Source organism: Peromyscus eremicus, chromosome 7 (assembly GCF_949786415.1).
Source record: "Peromyscus eremicus chromosome 7, PerEre_H2_v1, whole genome shotgun sequence".
NCBI lineage: Eukaryota > Metazoa > Chordata > Mammalia > Rodentia > Cricetidae > Peromyscus > Peromyscus eremicus.
Window position 1 is genome coordinate 30,829,906 of NC_081422.1, and position 23,518 is coordinate 30,853,423.

The window sequence follows — 23,518 nt, forward strand, 5'->3', positions numbered from 1 at the left end:
ACTGAAAAAAATTAAAAATGTAACAGCAATTTTTAAAAACCCATAAGAAAAACTGAGAAAACCTTTAAGAAAGTAGAACTGAAACAAATAACACACACACACACACACACACACACACACACACACACACACACCAAAACAAAAAACAGAGCCAGGCACATAGGTACATGCCTGTAATCCAAGAACTCAGGAGGCTGATACAGGAGGACAGAGCTGGAGTTTAGGATGGGTTATATACAAAGACCTTGTTATAAAATAGTGAGAGATGGGGTGGGGGTGGGAAGTGGAGAGAAAACATGAACACACTAATGACAGAAGGTTTGACATCTGAACAAAAGACAAATGTTTAATGAGAGTTTAATATCAGCTTAACACAGGATAATTACTTCAAAATGAAGTTATCAGGAAGTAACTTGAAGGCATCATAGTATTTAGTTTCACATGATATGGTATTGTACAATTTTTTTGAGTTACTGAGAATAATGTGATTTTTGTAAGATTTTAGTGAGCAAAGACAAAAGAGATCACACAATACAAAAACTGGTGTTTTGATTTGGGTCTGGAACACCCCCTGGCAAGGTTCAAGCACCAAAGGTTTGGTTCCCAAGGCAGCAGTCAGTGTTCAGAGCTGGGGTTTTTGGAAGGTAACTTATCATTGGGTTAATCCACTGATGGGTTTGTAATGTGAAGGCATTACTGAGACTGGTAGAGACTGAGTCACAGGGCCTACTTGGAGGTACTCACTAGAGATGAGACCTGAAAGAACGGTATCTTGTTTCTGGACCCTTCTTCCCTGGCTCTCTGATTCCAGCAGGCAAAAGATGGGCAACTCTGTTCTACACGTCCTTCAATGACAATCCACTTCACAATACTCTTAAGAGAAATGGAGCCAACAGACCATAAGCCAAAATCTCTGAAATTGTGACCAAATCACCATTTCCTCTTTTAAATTCATTTCTAAAACAACTGCTAATCACCACAGACTGTCTATCTTGGTAAGAATACTTTTCTCTGTTACCAGAGAAATGAGTGGCACTGTCAAAATTGTAAGAAAACAGTATTTCCTAGCTAAAATTCTATTCTCAGCCATACCATTAAGTAAATGTAAGGACATGACAAAGCCATTTCAGTATCTCCACAATTCTTCCCTATGTATTCTTACTAAGGAAGGCACCTGAGAGTGTGCTTCAGCAAAATGGAGCACGGTCAAATAAAACGCAGGAGACTAAGGAGCTGACTGTCCCAGGGTTGAGTCCAGAGGTAAGAATCCATGGAATCAATTAAACTTTAAAGTTTCCAACATTTTTCAGCATATGACAGATTAATTTTCCTGTCAGCATCTGAAGAGGAACACAGAAAATAAAAAAACCCAAGACGCTCTTCAGTGATATGGAGGTTAAAAAAATGCACAAAAGGAAATAAAATCATAACACTTTAATACTATTTATGGTTTGTTTGGTTTTTCGAGACAGGGCCTCACTACACAGCTCTGGCTGTCCTGGAACTTGCTATGTAGACCAGGATGGCCTTGAACTCACAGAGATCTGCCTGCCTCTGCTTCTGTCTCCTGAGTGCTGGAATTAAAAGCATCATGCCCAGCTTATGAATACCATGTATAAAGACATAATAATGTAAATCTTGAGAACTGGTTGATCAAATACAGATAAACATATGGGAGATAAGGGTGAAACCTGTGGGGCCCCAACAGAGGGAGGACGCAGGAAAGCAAACGGAGTCCTTATCTTCTGTTACTAGAGAGCATGCAGCAGAACATAGCATTTAAAGTGTGTGCTGTCAGCTGCATACCTGCAATCTCAGCATCTGGGAGGCTGAAGCAAGACTTCTAGCCGGGAGGTGGTGGCGCACGCCTTTAATCCCAGCACTCGGGAGGCAGAGCCAGGCAGATCTCTGTGAATTCGAGACCAGCCTGTGCTACAGAGTGAGTTCCAGGAAAGGCGCAAAAGCTACACAGAGAAACCCTGTCTCAAAAAACCAAAAAAAAAAAAAAAAAAAAAAAAAAAAAGAGTTCTAGACCAACTTGGGCTATGTAGCAAGACCCTGTCTCACATCAAAAACAAAACAGATGTCAAGATTAAAAAAATAGAAAATTGGCCGGGCGGTGGTGGCGCACGCCTTTAATCCCAGCACTCGGGAGGCAGAGCCAGGCGGATCTCTGTGAGTTCGAGGCCAGCCTGGGCTACCAAGTGAGTTCCAGGAAAGGCGCAAAGCTACACAGAGAAACCCTGTCTCGAAAAACCAAAAAAAATAAAAAATAAAAAAAAAAAAAAAAATAAAAAAATAGAAAATTAATATCTCTGATGAGTAGCATATTATTAGCTTTAAAGTAACAAAAATTTTATGTACATATATTTACCTTAATAAAAAATTAAATCCAAAGTAAAAATAATTTAGTCTTTTAAATGAAGGCCATATTAATCAGTGAAAACACCTATAATTCAGGGTAAGTATCTCCCACTAATGGTAATTTTCTGTTCCTCTGATTCCCTTTCTCTTGTTTACCTGGGCTTTTTGGTGGGGGGTTCGCCATCATTGAAGAATCCAAAAATCTTGTCTATATCAGAGGCCTGGCTCCCTGTAGAAGCCATCCAGTTTCTAAAATAGATTAAACATCATGTACCATGATTAGATCTGTAAAGTACACCATTTACAACAGCACATACATTAAGCATTTTCATAAGTCATATACCCATTAAGGTATTATAGGGTGTCCTCTGCTCAACAGAAATCCATTAATTAATGAGCAACCAAGGTTAAGGAATGAAATTAGTCTAAGACAAGTAGTCTTGAAATTACAACTCTCATTGTATCAGTGCTCCATATTGGCATACTGCTTCTGTTTCTGAGAATCCCTTGCCCCCAACTCTCACCAAAACCCAGCTATGACAACTCATGCAAGCCACTGGCCATCACTCTATGGAACTGACATAAGACGACTTGGGAATCACTGAGGACATCAAACAACCCACAGATCAGTGTGCTAACAGTGCTTAATTATCCACCTACACTTGGCAATACAATGAGCAACACCACTTGTTCACTGTTAGACATTCTTTGTTGTTAACTGTCCCCACAGGCTGAAGACACGTCTCTCTCACTAAACATGGAGGGGACTTTAGTCAAGTCACCGTGGTAAGTGGTAGAGGTATTAAGCAAAGAGATGTGAAAGACAATGAACATCAATTGCTGGGATACCCAGCACAGGAGTCACTACAAACAAAAGAGCTACAACGGATTTTAATTGCTTAAAACTTTAGTATACTGGTGACATTTAAAGACTGATATTAGCAACTTTTGTTTTGTTTTTTTGAAACAGGGTTTCTCTGTGTAATACCCCTAGCTGTCCTGGAACTTGTAGACCAGGCTGGCCTTGAACTCACAGAGATCCACCTACTTCTGCCTTCCAAGTGCTAGGATTAAAGGTGTGCGACACCATCGCTTGGCTTTTTTATTTTATTTTTTTAGTTGTGCGTGAGTATGCATATGTTGGTGTGTCTCGGGATGTGTGTGGAGATCAGAGGATAGCTTTCAGGGTCTAGTCTCTTCTCCACCATCTGTGTCCCAGGGATCAAACTCGGATTGTCAGATTTGGCAGCAAGTACCTGTACCTGCTGAGCATCTCACTGACAATGTAGAAGATAATAGAGTTCTGGATATGTTATTATGCCCCACTGTTACTATTAGGACTTCACTATTAGAAAGCTCATTATTTATTAAAGCCATGTGTAGAATTTTCTCTTGTAAACAGAAGGCTTAGCTCCTTATCCCATATTCCATTTCACATAATGACATTTCTTTGATATTATAGTCATCAGGGAACTAGGGAACAGAAAACCCACAAAAGTTAGGACATAGATCACCTTTCTGGTAAAATCTTTGATTCTGATCATAAGAAAGCAAGGCCCTGGGAAAATAGGTCAATCACCAAAGCTGGAAATCTTGCCTTAACTTAAATATCTGCTATGATTGTTAAAAGGATACTGTAAATTCTTAAAAATAAAGTCAGTCTTAAACAAAAGTACATGTTTTCTAAGAACAGAATATCTCTGGGGGCTTCTTCTAGTATTTCAAGTAGGAAACAGCTAAATAAAGTCAAATTTAACTTTCCTAGACACTCTGTGAATGCTGGGTGCTCAGTAAGTACACCACTGTAGCAATATGTAAAGTAAAGCCTTTATGTCTGGTTTTGAGCAGAATGTTTCAGAAAGCCTTTGTTATGTTTGGGTTAATCAGTAGAGGCTGAGAAACTGTTTTCAGACTGTTTAAATCTTGAAGAACTGTTGTCTTTCTGGAGACTCTGTATTTGGTGCTGCTACATGAGAGCTTGCAGCTACACCGACCGTGGTCCTAAGACATTCCCGGCAGACCTGGATTCTTACTTTTGATTATGTCTTGCCATAGTCAAAAGAGACTGAGATTTCTGTGGGTTGTCTGCTCTCACTGGCAGCAAGAGCAAGATGACTTTGATAGTTGGAGCCTTTCCCAGCCCCTATTAACCTTGTGTATGTTTGAATAAAGTAACTGGAGTGAGCTAGCTGGGTGTCAGTCTTTTTTAAGAATGCTGAACCCTTCTGCTCCTTCGGAAGATGAAGGCTTAGCATTTGGGTGAGCTTCTTTCTCTACTGCGGCATCTATGAGCAACATCAAAGAATACACTGACAGACTTCCTTCTCTCATGTGTGTGTTTCACTTCTTAGAGGTTAAAAAGCTTCCTATTTGCTGACAGTCAGAACTTGATCATCACTAAAATATTTTCATCAAGTTCTAACTTATAGAAATCATTTTCTGTCTAACATTTATGTTTTATGGAGAACCAGTGATAAAAAAAAAAAGTGGTTTTTTTATTTCATACATACCACAATCTCTCAGTTTGGGGATATGATTTAAAGTAACACTAAGGGAAGGCAAACATATTTATGTCCCCTCGCCCTCATAAACACGGTTCTGTAAACCCATCACTTAAACAAATTAAACCCAGCTGGGCGCGGTGGCACACACCTTTAATCTCAGCACTTGGGAGGCAGAGTCAGGCAAATCTCTGAGACCAGGCAGCCTGGTCTACAAAGCGAGTTCCAAGACAGCTAGGGGTACACAGATAAACCCTGTCTTGAACCCCCTCCCCACCCCACCCCCAAAAACAACAAAAACCAAATTAAACCTAATCATTGAGCACCGAGAAATGTAAAGTAAATGAACTTAATGTAAGTTTTGAAGCCTGGAATATTCAGAACTTAGTGTTCAATTCAAATACTAACCCAGTTTTGTTTAAAAATTAAAAAAAAATGCCGGGCGGTGGTAGCGCACGCCTTTAATCCCAGTACTCGGGAGGCAGAGGCCGGCGGATCTCTGTGAGTTCGAGGCCAGCCTGGGCTACCAAGTGAGTTCCAGGAAAGGCGCAAAGCTACACAGAGAAACCCTGTCTCGAAAAAAAACCAAAAAAAAAAAAAAAAAAAAAAAAAAAAAGGCCAGGTGGTGGCCTTTAATCCCATACCTTTAATCCCAGTAGTGGAGAGGCAGAGGTAAGCAGAGTTTGAGGCCAGCCTGGTCTACAGAGTGAGTTCCAGGACAGTTAGGGCTACACAGAGAAACCTTGTCTCAAAATACCTAAAACAAAACAAAAAGCAAAATTAAAAATTGCTGGGCAGTGCTGGCATAGAATTCGAGAGCCAGAGGCAGGCAGATCTCCGAGTTTGAGGCCAGCCTGGTTTACAGAAAGAGTCCCAGGGCAGTCAGAGCTGCACAGAGAAACCCTGTCTTGAAAAACCAACAACAAAACCAAATTTAAAAAATATCACTACTTATCACAGGCCATGAAAAATCTATAAATATTAGCTCACTTAATTCCTACAACCTTATTATTAGGTATTACAGATTGAATATCTCTTACCTGAAAATCCAAAATCCAAAATGTTCTAAAGTCTAAAACATTTGGTCCGCTGATAAGATGCCATCAAGTACAAAATTTCACACTTGACATTATGTTATAGTAAAAATTGTACACAACACCATCAGGCTATATGTATATAAAGAATAAATTAATACTGTGTTTTAGACTTGTGTCTCATCTCTAAGATAACTCATTATGTGATAAAAAAATATTAAAAACAAACAAAAACAAAAAACTCAAACCAACCATTTCTGGTCTCAAATATTTCATTTAAAGGAGTCTCAGCCTGCATCATCAGCCTACTTTATGGATGAGAACCCTGTGACACAAAAGGTCGGTACTTAGTCCCAGAATTCAAACCACAGCCATTCCGTCTTGCAACGCCCGCCATGCTCTCAGTAACACTACCACCAACTAAAATGTTCTCCAACTACTAGTTTCTCAGTCTTACAATATTTTTTGAAGTCCGAAACTAATTTTTTAAGTGCTAAAATTGTAGCAAACAGATTTACTTAAAATAACTCTGTGTAGATCTCAATGGGCATGTCATAATTAGTCATGGTGGAGGCATGCACTCATGCAGCCTGCTCAGTTGGGAAGTTGGAAGAACTATTCGTTACACACCTCTCACTGCTGATGATCACCAACAGAACTCTAGACTAATTCTGCATTTCTCTGGGGAAATGCATCATCAGCTTTGCTGTGTTCTCATCCAGACCACTGGTTAATTTCTGACGCTTTTCTTTACAGAACCTTTCTGCAAGCTCATTTCAGTGGCTATAGTTTAAGAAAATTAAACATGCACAACGGGCTCTGACTGGAATGTTTTAGGTTCTATTACTGAGAAGCTGAATGAAAAGTAATTCTGTATGCCCTTATCACAACTCGTCATCCACTCATCTTGTTTTCCACTGGACTAATATTTTACCCTCAGTCAAGGATGTCTCATATGAGATATCTCCCAAGTGTATATCCCAGTGCATATGTTACAAAAATCATATCTTATTCATTCTAGAGCATTGTTTTCAGGGGGGGAAATCCCTTTTATCATTTATCCTAAACAGTATGCAGTGCTGCTAAAAAGCCTCAAAGGTAAGTATGGAAATCTGGTACAGCATTCCTAACATGTATCAACTAGTTAGTTTACACATGAATTTCTCTATATGAGATTATTTCAGCTTCTGTTTCAGTGGAATTTGCTATGTGTAAGGAGTGAGTGAAGTCCTGAGTGAATGTATGTTGTTGACATGGGCACAGTCATGCCAAGGGTCTGTCAGGGACCCCAATAGGAGTAGAAAAGCCTTCCCCAGGTGAGGCTCAATGGCAAAGCCTTCCTCTGGTCTAACTGTCGAAGTTAATAGCATTTGCAGAAAATGTCCATTATAGCTTTCTACCTTCAGATATTTAAGGCCTGAAGACTTCTCTCCCAGAGATGGCTCCTACTGAGATTAACTAAACCTGCCTCCTTGTTCAGCTGTATGAATAACTCTTCCTCCCTGTTTAGCTATATAATAGTAAACACACTGAGCTTGGGGGTGAGGAGCTGGCTTTGGCTTCTCCATTAGAGACCCTAGATCAGCCAATCCCAGCTTTTCTTTCTGTGTGTCTGTCTTTTCTTGATTTCCTTGCTGCCCTAGTCAGGTCACGGAGCCAGGAAGAATACAGGAGCTACGTAGAGTTGAAGTGGAAACACTTTTCTGACACAAGTAAACAGTGGCATTACCTGTGGCAGTGTCCTCAATACTCCAATGACTGCTAAGTTACTGAGAAATCCTTCAAGGCTAACAGAGCATAGCAAAGTCAGTCAGATGCCCACTGAACACTGAAAACAGGTGACAGTGATGTCATTTACAAAACTTTCAGGCCAAAATCTTCAAATGAGATAGAACACTTAGCAGTCTTGTAATCCCTGATCCTAAGTGGTAGAGACAGAGACAGAAGGATCGAGTTCAAGGCCGGCTTCAGCTACATAGTGAGTTCAAGGTCAACCTGGGCCACATGAGACCTTCCCAATTAAAAATCAAAGAAAGTCAGAGCATTTATAATTTGCAACCTGTCATCTTGGTAAAAATAGAGCTGGAGGTGGCAGATTCAAGATAACCTAAGAAAAACCCTGAAAGAAATGAGGAATAGAGAGTGGAGAGAAAAGGGACTGGTTATCTGGATGACAGATAGGTTGGCACTTAATAACGGACCCAGGATCTGAAACCATCAGAATCCTAGGAGCTCTGGCTGTCCCAGCATCTTGGAAGCAGCACAAAGGGTAAACCCTGGCTCTTCCCTGCACTCAGCATTCAGCTGGGTCTTCAAGCTGCCTCCTCATTCTCACAGGCTTCCAGCATATGCACAGTACTCAACTGAGCCAAGCCCCATGCTACAAGGAACTTGGAATAACACTATGTGATAGATGGGCAGATGGAATAAGTCAAGTCGAGGGAAAGTCCAATATTTTGGTGGGGGGATTGCCAGAAAGCAAAGGATTTACAAATAACTAGTATAAAAGACTGGCACATTCCTTGCAGCAAGCTTCTCTTTGTTTATGAAAAATGAAACATTAACTGGAAAAAAGAACACGTTTACTTCTACAGCAAAAAAGGTTAACTTTTTTTTTTTTTTTAAGGGAAACAATAGTCATCCTATGTTTTGAAAAAAACCCAAAACCCCTCTGATTGTGGCTATTGGACTAATTCCAACACATCTGTGTTTTAGCAGCTGTCAGGGAAGGGAGGAATGAAAGGATGCCCAGTATAAGTAAGGCACCACCAAGGAGCATTCTACAAGCTTGTTGAATGGAACATATTCAATAAAATATTTGCCTGGATAGTTGATAAATTCAATCCACAATGTACAGTGCAGTTTTTCCTATCCGTGTACAAAAGCAAGCTTGCTGTGTCTTCCTAAGATTCATACAGAGATAGAAATGATGTCCAGTGAGCAGGCATTTGATTGCTCTCTGTAACCCAGACTTGAAATATTTCCTCTACCCATGGTTATCTTAGCTCCTATCGTTATTCTTAAGCAGCATGCCAGAAACCCCTGACTTTTGTCAGATAATCGCTGCATAAAACTCATTTCTTGAAAACTTGCTGCTGGTAACATGATAGCTTGATGTTACTTATTCTTTTACCAACACTCACTCACATCCAATATGAAAAGAGTCTCATTAGTGGCAAGGCTTCTGAAAGACCCCAAATTCCAGTAAGTCATTTCACTCAAGCCCCAAATAAATCATATTGGTATTTCGGGATCATGACCTTGGATGTTCTTTTTATCAGTCATATTTTAATTATGTAGGTGTTTTGCCTGCATGTATATAGAGAGTGCTTACTCTCAGAAGCCAGAGGGTGTCAGATCTCCTAGGACTGGAGTTACAGATAGTTGTGAGCTGCCATGTGAGTGCTGGGAATCGAACCCAGGTCCTCTATAATAGAAAGCAGTGCTCTTAACCACTGAGCCATCCTTCTAGCTCCTTTATCAATTATTTTTAATTTTAAAGCCAAATTGATAGCTCAGTTAATAAAGTGCTTGCCTTGCAAGCACAAGGACCTTAGTTCAACCCTTCAGAACCTACAATTTTAAAAAGCAGCTACGGTGGTACACACGTGTAATCCCATTACCAGGGAGGCAGAAACAGGTGATCCGGGGGCTTGCTGGCCAGCAAACCTAGCATATTCCAACTGAGGAAGGCCAATGAGAGATCCTGTCTCAACAAACTAGGCAGATGGCTCCTGAGGAAAAATATCTGAGGTTGACCTCTGGCCTTCATATATACGGGCAAATGTGCATGTGCACCTAAGCACGCATGCACATGAGGGGTGGAGGGGGGAAGATGCACATATGCATACATACAATCAAGTCCAATTTACTCATTACAATACTACTTACATTTGAGTTCACACACACACACACACACACACACACACATATATATATTAAACATGATATTATAACAGATAAGTCAGAAACTTATCACAGGCTTGCTCTGTATAAAAACCAATTTTAGAACACACAAAGGGTTTTACGAATAAGCTTATTTGAGTACAATTTTTTGTTTTCATTTAGCAGCTTTAAATGTCTATTACATGCTATGCTCTTGAATTCTCTACTTCAAATGGAAATAGAACTGGAAGTTAAAGAGGTTGTTACATGTCCTTTTTTTTTTGGTTTTTCGAGACAGGGTTTCTCTGTGTAGCTTTGCGCCTTTCCTGGAACTCGCTTTGGAGACCAGGCTGGCCTCGAACTCACAGAGATCCGCCTGCCTCTGCCTCCCGAGTGCTGGGATTAAAGGTGTGCGCCACCACCGCCCGGCATGTTACATGTCCTTTTAAGGAAAGAGGGTAGCCAGGCATGGTGGCACAGACCTGTAACCCCAGAATTCCAAAGATGGAAGCAAGAGGATCTTGAGGTGGCAGCCAGCTGGGCTTTGTAGAGAGACCCTAGCTCCAAGAAAGTAAAGTGGGAGAACTATTAGAGCTGGAGGTGGTATCTGTAACAGTTCTGTCTGGGGGAGAGAAAAGGTATGTTGAATTTCAAGAGTCCTTCTAATTTTTAGTTATATGAACATGTGTCACTTTCCTTTTTTTTTGTGCGTGTGTGTGCTATTAGTAGAAAGAATAATGTTTTTCTTCAGACCCATGTTTCTGAACATTCTCTAATTTTATTTCAGCTCCAACCTCCCAGCAAACTAACCTAGAAACAATGAATGGCAATTTGCAGAATAGGATTCCAATAGAAAACAGTGATAAATGGAGAAAAGCATATAGAAGTTTTACTCAGTACAAAAGGCCACTATAATCATGACACAAAATTCAGAACATTAAGAAAAGATGAGCTGTGGGACATGATGGCTAGAGTCGCCCCAGGATCACTTTGAGCAGATTACAGGGCATAGTTCTTTATAAAGAGCATGGACATTTGAAAAAAGGCACTTCAATGCACAGAACACACTTGATACACACAGCTCTGCCGATTTTCTACTATGGCCAGTGATGATAGTGTGACCAATTCAAGACTTAAGAATTAAGAAGCACATAGAAAATTTTACTGTATGAAAACAGAAAACACTTATCACCAAATAAAAACATTTAAGAGATTTGGTACTACTGAGCTAGAAAGAACAGGGAACATGATAAAACCTGATTATGCATATTAGGTAAATGCTCTACCAATAAGCTATATGCCCAGCCATCTTTAATCCCAACACCTGGGAGACAGAAACAGGCAGATCTCTGAGTTCGAGCACAGCCTAGTCTATAGAGTGAGTTCCAGGACAGCCAGGGCTACACAGAGAAACCCTGTCTTGAAAAACAAAAACAAACAAAAGGCAGTTTTCCCCTTTACTAAACCCAATCTTAACCCTCTCACTGTTTGTCTTATCAACAAGTGTCCTTAACATCTTTGCCATAAAACAGACTTTAGCCTTATAATCTGGCAATCTGTAAGTGGAAATGATCGAATCCACTCTTCCCTCTCTGAATTACAGGAGATGAAAAACAGTACTTTGGGCACACCTGGCACATACTCTACCACTGAACTACATCCCCATTCTAGAATGGTAGCATCTTTAGTTTGGGGGCTTTTTTGTTTTGTTCGTTTTTTTGTTTTTTGTTTTTTTTAAATGCTGGGTCTGTACACATGTAATCCAATTCCACTGATTTACTTACAGGACACCTGTTTGTTCAGCTGTACGATGAAGTGAACTTAAACTGCATTACTTTGTTAAGATTTCAAGTTAAGACATGAGTGTAGGTATTTAAAGACTGCATCTGTAGAGTATTTGTGGACTGAAAGTTCCATACCTAACTACTGATTTACTTTGACATATGAACTTCTTGAAGCTCAAGAGAAACTCATTTCTAGAAAGCTGACACATCCAGTCCCTCCCTGAAGCCTCTACAGAATTCCTCAAACAGGCTTGTGCACTCTAGCCTTGAGGTCTGTCTTTACTCAGAATGTTCTTCCCCGTCTATATGCATAGGCCACCAAACTTTTATTCAAATCGAACCTGATGATCTGAACTACCTTCCTGTGTCTAACTTACAAGGGCTCTGGGGAGCTTAATACTGGTCCTCATGCTTACACAGCAAACACTTTGTCCTCTGAGTTATCACCACAGCCAAGAGGGATTTTTTTTTTAAAGATTTATTTATTTTTTATGTATACAGTGTTCTGCCTGCATGTGTGCCTGCACGCTAGAGGAGGGCACCAGATCTCATTACAGATGGTTGTGAGCCACCATGTGTTTGTTGGGAACTGGGCTCAGGACCTCTGGGAGAGCAGCCAGTGCCCTTAACCTCTAAGCCATCTTTCCAGTGCCAAAGGTGGATTCTTAAAAGTAGAACTCTTTCTGTCAAGTGACTCAGGGGTATTAGCATTTGGGGACAAGAAACTAGTGTTTCTTATCTCAAAACAAACTGGGTTAAATAAAAGCATTCCACGACTTCTCATCTGTGATTAATAAAATTAAATTCTTCATCATGGTTATGATGGTTATAGCTCCACCCACCATCAGCACTTCATTCAGCCCCCTCTTCTCTTCTGGAGCCCCTCGTTTCAATGCTACCAGTAGGCTGCCTGTCCACCCTTCTCCTCTAAGTGCCTCTGCTATATACTCTGACCCCTTATTTGTATCTTTTAACATTTGCAATTATTGGCCTCTCCCACAAGAATAACTGTTCTTTCGGGATAAGGAGAAGTTCTATCATCTGTTCCTAGGCCCATTTCTATTACACAGTGTTTTAAGCAAATGTTCAAATATTTGCTGATTCAATAATTGTGTACCTACTATGACAGTTAAAGTCTAGAAGATAAACTGATGAAGAGAGAATAAGGTCACATAAGACTTTGTTGACAGTCTACGGATGTGTTTGATAAAACAGGGCTACATGTACTCAACTTAGTCTATTTCTAGTTTGTAGCTGCCTCTGATTATATTCTGCATATGCCTGTAGGATTCAAAACAATCATTTTATTAGACATAAGTTGTTGAATTTTCATGTTCAAATATATATTAAATGTCAAACATAGTGTTAAAATTACTATTGCATCCAGCTTACCTCCCCAAAACACTACATAGCATTTACACTTTGTTCAATACCATTCTTCTCTGAAGAAGATTCTGTTATCACTATGTATGACAAATACCCTAGACAATGAAACTGATTACAAAGCTTGCTAAATAAAAGTCACCTGACTATTATGCAGTAGTCAGGGAACAATGACTGCAGAGTCAACTTTGTTAAGACAGTGCAATAATATCTCAGCACAGTAGACATAGTACACTGACTTCAAAGTCAGCCCTGTTATGACACAATGACATGTGATAGTATCTCAATTGACGAATAAGACATAGGCTATTTCCTTGGAAAGTCTAGCCTCTAGTGACAGAACACCATAGTCAGTACTTGTAACTTGTTCATGCAGGTTGAATACACACACATTAACACTGAGGAGGAACATGTGCTCATTGAACCCTTTATAGGAAATGAAATCCTAAAGACAAAATTCACTGAGACTGTGTTGCTGTTTATCTTCCTTTCCCTCTGGAAGCACCTAGCACTTAATTCCATTCTCATCTTTTCCTAGTTTCCCTTCCATCCCCCAGTGAAAGAGCAATCACCCTCTCTTTAGCCTCCAAGGTACAAGGTCTGAAGGAATCCTCCTCCACCTCCACACATTTCTTTCCCTCCCCACCACAGTATTCTTATGGTCTAAAGCACCAATTAACCTGGAGAGACTCCTGGCCCATGTCACTACTGTGCTTCATGCCCGTGAGACACAACTTTCAAGTTCAGTGAGACTGTACTTAGACACATGTGGTTCTTTGAGACAGACAGTATATCAAACTAAAGGTCAAAATAGTTTAAAAATTATTCTGTGCCACAGACCTCTGAATGACTCTGTGCCACAGACCTCTGAATGACAGAGATAATCTCTACATGTTAAAATTATGGGCAATTGCCTCTTTCTTTTGGTCTGAAATACCAACCTAAGTGTGTACTGATTTTATAAAAACCATTTTAACAATCCTGTCAGAACAAAAGAATGATATGACTAAACATGCCATCTTCAACTACTATGATAATCTCTGCAGGACTTCTGTCCTAATAAGAATCAATTTTAGCTGGGCAGTGGTGGCGCACACCTTTAATCCCAGAACTTGGGAGGCAGAGACAGGCGGATCTCTGTGAGTTGGAGCCCAGTCTGTTCTACAAAGTGAGTTCCAGGACACACAGAACTGTTGAACAGAAAAACCCTAACCCCCAAAACCAAAACCAAAACCAACCAAACAAACAAAAAAAAATCAACTTTAAAAAAATAGTATTTTATGTGATATATAAATAAGCTGAGAGTCTAAAGTATTGTTTAGATTAGAAAAAAGAATCTGAAAGCACCACACACACAAAAAAGAGATTATCATCTCCATAGAGCCCACCAAGTTTTAGCTCGGAAGAAACAACTCCAAAAGCATTGCTTTGCCCAGCAGGCAACAGCAGTCTCAAAGTGGCCTGTGAAAATAACCAAAGGGGGAAAAATTATGAGAGAAGAGCAGGCTAGGGAAACCTACAAACACACTGTATAATAAAGAGCTTGGGAGGCCAGTGAAGACAAGGGAGGGACTCCCAGGCAGTGAGCAGCCACAGAGGGTAGTTGGCACCTCTCCTGTACCTCGGAGAACAGATCCCGTGTAGACATTAAGGAAAAAATATAAAGTTATAATGAAGCAGTTATGCAGAAAAGGCAAGAGGGCTGGCTCACTGGCTCACTGGCCAGAGTACTTATTGCTCTGTAGAAGACCCAGGTTCGGTTCTCAGCACTCACATGGTGCTTCATAACCATCCATAACTCCAGTTTTCTAGGAGATCCGATGTCTTCTTTTGATTCTGAGGGCATCTGGCATGAACATGGTACACAAACGCACAGGCAAAACACTCACACACATACAATGTTTTCAAAAAGGAGCGCAAAGCACCTGATAATCTTGGCTCCATGTTCATATCAATTCAAAACTTCCTTCCTTAGAGTGCCTTTGCTTCAGGCTATCATATTCTTACAACCCCTTTCATACTATCTTCCTGCTTTCCTCCACTGACCTCAGTATTTTAGCAAAATTAACTTTTAAAAACATTCAGTGCTGGGCAGGGTTGTGTACACCTTAACCTCAGTACTCAGGAAGCCAAGGCAGAATATCAAAAGCTGGAGGTTGTGGCTGGAGAGATGGCTCAGCAGTCAAGAACACTGGCTACTCTTCCAGAGGACACACATCGACTCCTAGCACACACGTGGCGGCTCATAGCTGTCTGTAACTCCAGTTCCAGGGGATCTGATACCCTCTTCTGGCCTCCTCTGGCACTGCATGTATGTAGTGAACAGATGTCCACAGGTGCAAGCAAAACACTCATACATGTAAAAGTAAGTAATGGTTTGGGTTTGTTTTTGTTTTTGTTTTTTGTGGGTGGGCGGTGTTTCGAGACAGAGTTTCTTAGTGTAACAGCTCTGGCTGTCTTGGAACTCGCTTTGTGGACCAGGCTGGCCTTGAACTCACAGAGATCCGCCTGCCTCTGCCTCCCAAGTGCTGGGATTAAAGATGTGCGCCACCACTGCCCAGCTGTAAGTAATGTTTTTAAGGGTGGAGGCCAGTTTTTTTTATACAAGACCCTGGCTTAAATGAACAAACAAATACAATTTGTCAGAGCAAGATGTGGTGGGACCTACTTATAATCCCAGCTACAGAGGTAGAAGCAAGCAGGTTCAAGGCCAGCCTGGCAATTTAGCAAGAATCTTGTTTCTATAAGATAATGGAGGAAAGGTCTGTATGGCTCAGCAATAGAGAACTTATCTAGAAAGTTTAAGGTCTAGGGTTTGATCTCCATAGCTACAGGAACAAGCCACGCAGTGGCTGGACAGGGCAGCAGTACACTGCTCCAGCTGGCTGGGGCTGTGAGGCACCAGGATGAGAGGGAGCCCATTGAGAAGGCAGCTCTCTAGCTCCATCCCATGGGTGAGACGCCTATGGATTCTGGAACAGTAAGAAGCACTTGCCAGTGACTTCTAATCTCAAATTTTTCAGGCAGTGTTAAAAAGGCTGTGCTGACTGGCCTTCTGAAAACAGTTAAAGAAATTTACGGATAATTTGTGTTTTTCTTTGCTATGTACAGATATCATTGTGCCCACTCCTTTGACTTTAGTCCTTAAGCAATTAATACTTTCTTTTCAAGTATTATCATTAAAATGATAAGAATTTTGTAAACTATAAAACCAAGACTGAGACAGAGGGAAGAAGACTGCAGCAGCTAAGGACTTTCAATCAATTTTTGGAGATGGGAAACAGAAAATTTAATGCAGAGCTAAAGATATATATGGATTATCATAAAGTCTACTCACTGCAATTTTCTTCACCTACTGCTAAGTCAGAAAACGATTTCATTTTCTCCACCTCCCAAATCAAAGGTTTAGAGAAAAACAAAATGGAATTTTAAATAACTTGAGTCAAATACAACCAGGATCATTAGACCTGCAAAGAAATCACAAGATAAAGGAGTTCATTTGTTTCTCAAATTACTAAGTGCTTACTAAGTGCAAGGCCCTTCTCTACAACGGTAACAGAACAGAACAAAACCAAACCCCATGCCCTGGTGAAGCCCATAGTCGTAGTGAGGATAAGCCAGGTAAGAAATGCTCCAGGGAACAGGGAAGGAAACAGGAGACGGGGCCTGACTTTAAACAGAGAGGGCACCTCAACCAGGTGCTCTGAGGCCGGCCTGGAGAAGGAGCATGTCATTGCCTATCAGAGGCAGGATACAATCAGGCAGAGAATTTCCGGTGAAAACCCTCCAATCACTTGTAGGAAATGGAGCTAATGCAAAGTTCTGAGAACAATCTATAAAGAACTATGATGGACCCACCTGCAGCCTATCATATCCATATAGCAAGAGTAGACTAAAACTCTGGCATGGTAGCACACACTTTAATTCCCAGCACTTAGGAGGGAAAGGAGGATCGAAAGTTCAAGATCAGACTCAGTTACTTAGTGAGTTCAAGGCCAGCTTAGGCTACAGAGAGAGAAGGGAGTGGGTAAGGGGAAGGGAGAAAGGGAGGAGAGAGGATAGGAGAGTGGGATAGAGAAGAGGAGAGAGGGGAGAGAGATGTGGGGGAGAGGAGGATAAGGGGAGAGGGAAGGAGAAGAGAGGGAGAGAACAGCAACAAAAGAATCAAAGAAAGGATGGGAGAAGAGTCTGGCAAATGCCTTAGAACTGAAGGGTATGAATGAGCCCACTATAACATGACGAGAACACTGGGCAAAGCCCCACCCCATTGTACACCACCATGAAACGGTATAATGTAGGGGATAGAGGACATCCACATATGTGGTGATATTTTGTTGTACTCTAATAAAACTTGCTTGAAGATCAGAGGACAGAGCCAGCTACAGAGTTAAACACAGAGGTCAGGCAGTGGTGGCACACACCTTTAATCCTAGCACTTGGGAGGCAGAGATCCATCTGGACCTTTGTGAGTTCAAGGCCACATTGGGCTACATGAGATTGATCCAGTCTAAAAGAGAAACAGAGGAAGGCAATGGTGGCACACACCATTAATCCCAGCACTAGGAAGGTTGAGATAGGAAGTGAAATGGCTAGACAGGAACTAGAGAGCTTTCAACTGCGGACTCAGGGGCATTCAGTCAGAGGATTAGTGGAGTTGGTGAGGTAAGAAGTGGCTGTGGGGGCTGGAGAGATGGCTCAGAGGTTAAGAGCACTGGCTGTTCTTCCAGAGGTCCTGAGTTCAATTCCCAGCAACCACATGGTGGCTCACAACCATCTGTAATGAGATCTGGCACCCTCTTCTGGCCTGCAGGGGTGTGTGCAGGCAGAACACTGTATCCATAATAAATAAATTAAAAAAAAAAAAAAAAAAGAAGTGACTGTGACTTGTTCCTTTGTCTCTCTGATCTTTCAGCATTTACCCCAATACTTGGCTCTGGGTTTTTACTGTAAGACCATTTAGGATTCATGCAACACTCATAGTTTTCAAGGAAGGAGAAAGGGGAGAAACAAGATTATGTGAAAAGGATGTGAATGCCGTCTCTAGAGCAATAACCAATTCTTGAAGACAGTACAGCAATGTCTCAATGTTCTATGGGAGAATTACTTCAAACTTTCATTTCTATATGCTGCTGAACCAAATGGGCAGGCAAAATCAAGTCATCCAAATACTTCTCAGGAAATTCCTGGAGTGTATGCTTCAATAAAACAAGGAAACAAGCCAGAAAAGGACATGGTTCCACACAGGAAGGAGGTGAGAGAAAAGCAGGTCCAGGACAGCAGCTGGGCAGCATTCCTAAAAAACATTGAAGGTAGGAGGAAGAGGCAGGGCGCCCGCCGACAGCCAGGGTGATCCAGCTGAGCTCACAAAGTTACTGATAAGCATGTGAGAAGCATGCTGGCACACTTGGGGAAAATTAACAGCAGGCAGGTGAACACTGAAGTGTAGGCCAACCTAAACAGTGAGGAGCACAGGTGGAAGAGACTGTATGTGTCTACAGCCAACACTATTTGGCAGAGAGGCCAAGTAGCAATATTTAACATTGGCCATGACTTTTCTTACATTTTTTTTAGGAGCCTGACCTTCGTCTGGTATATCCATAAACAAAGTATTAGCTTGGGGAAGCAGAAAGAAACCATTTCCTGGACTCCAAGTCACCCAATCAGAATCTCTACAGCAGAGATCTAATGACTGATTTCTTGCTTGAAACAGTCTCACTATGTAGCCCAGGCTGGCCATGAACTCAAAGCAATCCTCTTGCCTCAACCTCCCAAGTGCTGGAATGGCAGGCATGAGCCATTATGCCCAGTGCTTCCCGTAACTCTTATCAAGTTTCAGAAATGTTGGGACCAATATATTGGGATTGGTAAACTGAGTGGATCAATTTCTCTAAACCAGTTAATAGTTTAACTCTGCTAATACCAACTAGTGATATATATATATATATATATATATATATATATATATATATATATATATATATATTACATATAACAATGATATCAGGTCAAACTTATCAGTCCATGCCAGCCATTAACAACTAAAGCATACACAATGAGCCACATCTTTAATTGTTCTTACTCAAATAGGAAAATCCTGCTGAAAATACATGTTTAATTTTCTTAGGGTCTTAACATCTGACTTTTATCCAACCAAGTGGTTTTAAAAATCCATAATTTTTTTTCTGTTGATAGTCTAGAAACTATGTTGTATGTTCATTTCCCAATAAGATTACTTTGATTTTTACATAATACCTTAAAATATATAGCTCTTTACAGTTTTGAAAATGTGCAAATACTGGGCTAGGGATATAGCTCCATGGAGGAGCGCTTCCCTAGCACATGCCAGGCCCTGCATGAGAAGTGATGCATGATGATTAATCCTGAGTATCAACTTAATTCATTTAACAAAGGCCCAAGAAATAAGTACACTTTTGAGTATGTCTATGAAGGGTTTCCAGAAACGACTAGATCGTAAGTGTTCTGACCTAATAAATGAGTCCATCCCTTGATACATTCACAGTGCAACAGAATTAATGGGAGGTGGAGAAAAGAAAGAAGCAAGACCTACTTAGAAGTCATCACTGGTGGCATGCCCTTGGGAGCTATATCTAGCTCTGGCCCCTTCTTATTTCCTAGTCAACATAACAGCTCCACCAAGCTCCCTCCACTACGATGGACTCACCCCTGGAACTATGAGACAAAATAAGTCTTTTCACCTTTAAGCTACTGTATTTAGGTATTTGGTCATAGTCACAAAAGTCTAATACAATTTCAGACTAATAATTTGAGTACCTACTGCATGCTAGACACTACATATCTTTATCTTGCTTGCTTATCAACCTTATTAGGTAGGTATTATTAATTCATTTTACAAATGAAGAATGAAGGTGTGGAGCTTAAATGCTGTCAATGATGACCCCAACCCTCAATCTATTTTCTTTTTGTGTGTATGAGTGGTTGATAGAATGGATATATGTGTACCACCTGAGTGCCTGGTGTTGTGCAGAGGTCAGAAGAAGGTGCTGGATACCTGTGAACTGGGGTTACGGATGATTATGAACCACCAGGTGGGTACTAGGGACTGAACCCAGGCCCACTGCAAGAGCAACAAGTTCTCTACATCACTGAGCCCTCCCAATCTATTTTCAAATCTCCTCACTTTTCTAAATATCAATCTGTTACTTCAAGTAAGCACAGGAATTTCAGTATCATATAGTTGTTTACACTACCCTCTTCTATGGATGAGAAATTTAAGGCAGAAAACTTTGAAGTAAATAACCTCAGAGACAAAATTAGACTGAGTTCTGTATTTCTTGGCTCCTAGCTCATTTACAAATATCTGACAAGTATTTATGCACCTGGTCCTATACTATGTGCTGAGACTAGCTGATAGTCTTTACATACTGGCAATGTGCTAGGCTTTACAAGAGTGGTTTAATATGCATTAATTTAAACTTCAAGTAGCCCTAAAGCAGCTAACACTTAAACAAGTTTAAAACACACACTAAAGAAGGCTGCAGATGTAGCTTAATGGATAGGAACAGGCTTAGCTTGTGTAAAGACCAATGGTATAAAATACTCATCCAGGCATGATGGCTCAAACTTGTACTCTTGGCACTGAGGAGGCTAAGGCACTGAGTTTGAGAACAGCCTGGACTATGCAGTAAGACCTAGTCTAAAACAACAACAAAAACCAGCTGGGCATGGGTAATCCTAGCACTCAGGAAGCGAAAGCAAGGGAACTATCAACATTCTGTGATCTAATGAAAAGTATATTGTTTCCCTAGTTAAAAGCAGATGACTTGGGCTTAAGAAATGGCTTAGTGGTTAAGAGCACTAGCTGCTCTTCCAGGGGACATGAGTTCAATCCTAGCACTCACATGGGCAGCTCACAACTATCTGTAACTCCAATTCCAGGGCATCTGACACACAGGCAAAACACCAATGCATAAAAATAAATTATTTTTTAAAAAGCATATGACTTAAGGTGCTTGCTAACATTCATAAAGCACTGAATTTGATTCCCATCAGCAACAAAACAAGTGTTTGCAAGATATGCAGCTCCTTCTTGTATGCATCTTGGGTCTCTTTAACTAAAAGGAGCTAGTTTCTTGCTTGACAACATTAATAAATTCTTTTTTAAAAAATATGATAATGGGCCGGGTGGTGACGTACACCTCTAATCCCAGCACTCAGAAGGTAGAGGCATGGAATGTCTGTGAGTTCAAGGCCACATGGTCTATAGAGTGAGTTCCAGGACAGGCTCCAAAGCTACAGAGAAACCCTGTCTCAAAAACAAAACAAAACAAAAAAAAGGATAATGGATTGCGGTTGTATTAAAAACAAATAGACAACAAAGTTTCAGATGAAATATGTGTGGGATTTCAGCCAGAGCCATCTGGGGATGGGAGGACAATGGTCCCATGTTGGTTAACTGTCAAAGCTGGTTGATCATAGATGGGAGTTTAGCACTTGTTCCCCTGCTCCTGCCCTTTTTTTCCTGTGTAGCTGAAGATGACCTTTAACCTCTCACATCCTCCTACCGCTGGTGTTCTGAGATGACAAAAATGGCAGGCTATGCACCACACCCACTTTACTTCTATTTGCTCATTTAAATTTTCACAGTTGGGGGAAAAATAAGAGTCCATAAAAAACTGGAGACAAGCCATGATACTAATATGGCTTGAAAAGAGAACTATGAATGCTCCCTCTGTTCTAACTTTTGTACTTTTTATGCTATAACTATTACTTTTATAACAGAAAGCAGCACCAATGGCTGAGGAGATAAAATACATCCCTACCCTGATGCCTGACTACTTTGCACATTCAAGGTTCTTACTGAAAACTGACTGACTTATAGAAGAGTTGTGCCATGGATTGTTTTTCTCAACTTGGTCTTGTTTGTCATGCTTGTGCCCCTATTAGTTACTCTTGGTTAGTTTCTCTTTACAGGGCGTACTTGTTCTAGTACAGTGGCTTTCTAAAAGTGTACGGCATAGTCAGTTTTCAGTAAGAACCTTGAATGTGCAAAGTAGTCAGGCATCAGGGTAGGGATGTATTTTATCTCCTCAGCCATTGGTGCTACCTATCAGGTTGGTAACTGTGGACAGACAGGAGGCTAGTAGCCTCATATGGCCCATCTCCAGCATTCTCTAGTGACATAGCTACTATCCACGCTTCATGAAACACCAAAGTCCAGGAAGCACTAATTTAAGCTACACCTTCTGGATCACTGGTCAAAAGGTAGATAAAAGTATGAGGCAACAGAACAAGGGAATTTCTTGGAATTGCCTGTCTGAGGTTGGGTGTGGCAGCAGGCTTGTAATGCTGGTGTTCAGGAAAAGACTGATTCAGGAAGCCAAGAGCCGAAGGCTAGTCTGGGAGGTACAGTGAATTCTAGGATAGCATGGGTTTCATAGTGGTAAGTATTCTGTCTCAAAAATTTAAAAAAAGTAAGGTGGTTTGGAAAAAATAATTACTATCCACAACCTACATTATAGGATTCTCTTTTTTAAAAAACCAGGGTCCCATGAGGCAGCCAGGGCTAGCCTGGAGTTCACTGTGTAGACCAACTAGGCTGGCCTCAAATGCACAGAAATACACCTGCCTCTGCCTCCTGAGTGCTGGGATTAAAGGTGTGTGTCACCACACCCAGGCCAGGAAAGCTTTTCTTTAATTATTGATTTGGGGTGGAGGGAGCATATGTACCATAGCAAGCATATGGAGGTCAAAAGGCAACTTCATGGTGTAGGTTTTCTCCTTCCACCTTTATGAGGTTCCACATTTTTGAGGCAAACACCATTACATGCTGTGCCATCTCACCAACCCCCACTTGGGACATCCTAAGTATCACCCCAATACCATTCAGTTTGGTAAACTCCAAATACAAACATCAGCTCAGTAAGAGTGCAATTGGGGTGGGGCACTCGGGAGGAACAGAATCTAGATTCTTTGTGCGGGCGCTAAACACATTCAAGGTAAGTCTGAAATAAATTTCACTTGTTAAGGTCAAAAGAGAGGCTCTTTCTGAAGTGCCATTTGAAAACCTTCACAGAACAGATACTTAGAGCTGTAGAAAAAAGATCAGCTGTTAAGTGATGAAAAATCAAACCCCAAATTACCTGTCAAGTTCATAGCAACTAAACTGGGACCAGTCCCCAGATCGCCTGGCTCCCGAGACCACACTTTCCAGGAAACCAGCAGTGAGTTCTTCCTAATTGCTTCTCTTAATCTCCCTAAAATCATAAAATAATGTCCAAGTACTTCCTGGTCTTCAGGCAAACAGGATCCCTGGTTAATCTGCAACTGGCAAATCTTTGTTTTAGGAAGCACAACTTAGCCTTCTGTGAACTAATCAATCTTCCATGTATGCTGCTTAAGATTCCTTATTAATTAGTTATTATCTATATTTATGAAATACTAAGGGAGCTTTTTTGCTTTTCTATAGAATAGACATCTTTAAAAGGTTCTTTTAAAAGATTATGTACTTTTTTTTTTTTTTTTTTTTAAAGATTTATTTTATTTATTATGTATACAGTGTTCTGCCTGCATGTGTCTTTGCAGGCCA

At 40.8% G+C, this 23,518-nt stretch overlaps 1 protein-coding gene across 7 annotated transcripts in view; it reads right to left on the minus strand.

The window, feature by feature from the left end:
• Fam118b (family with sequence similarity 118 member B) overlaps positions 1–23,518 on the minus strand; it is a 51,393-nt gene that overhangs the window by 24,821 nt on the left and 3,054 nt on the right. For 5 of the 7 annotated variants that reach the window (XM_059267602.1, XM_059267601.1, XM_059267600.1 and 2 more), the window contains exon 2: positions 2,521–2,613. In XM_059267602.1, the coding sequence (XP_059123585.1) occupies positions 2,521–2,606 (86 nt within the window). In that variant the 5' untranslated portion in view covers positions 2,607–2,613. Of the gene's footprint in view, positions 1–2,520; positions 2,614–5,905; positions 6,021–23,518 lie in introns of those variants that run through there. The other 2 variants (XM_059267599.1, XM_059267603.1) reach the window with 2 other exon arrangements.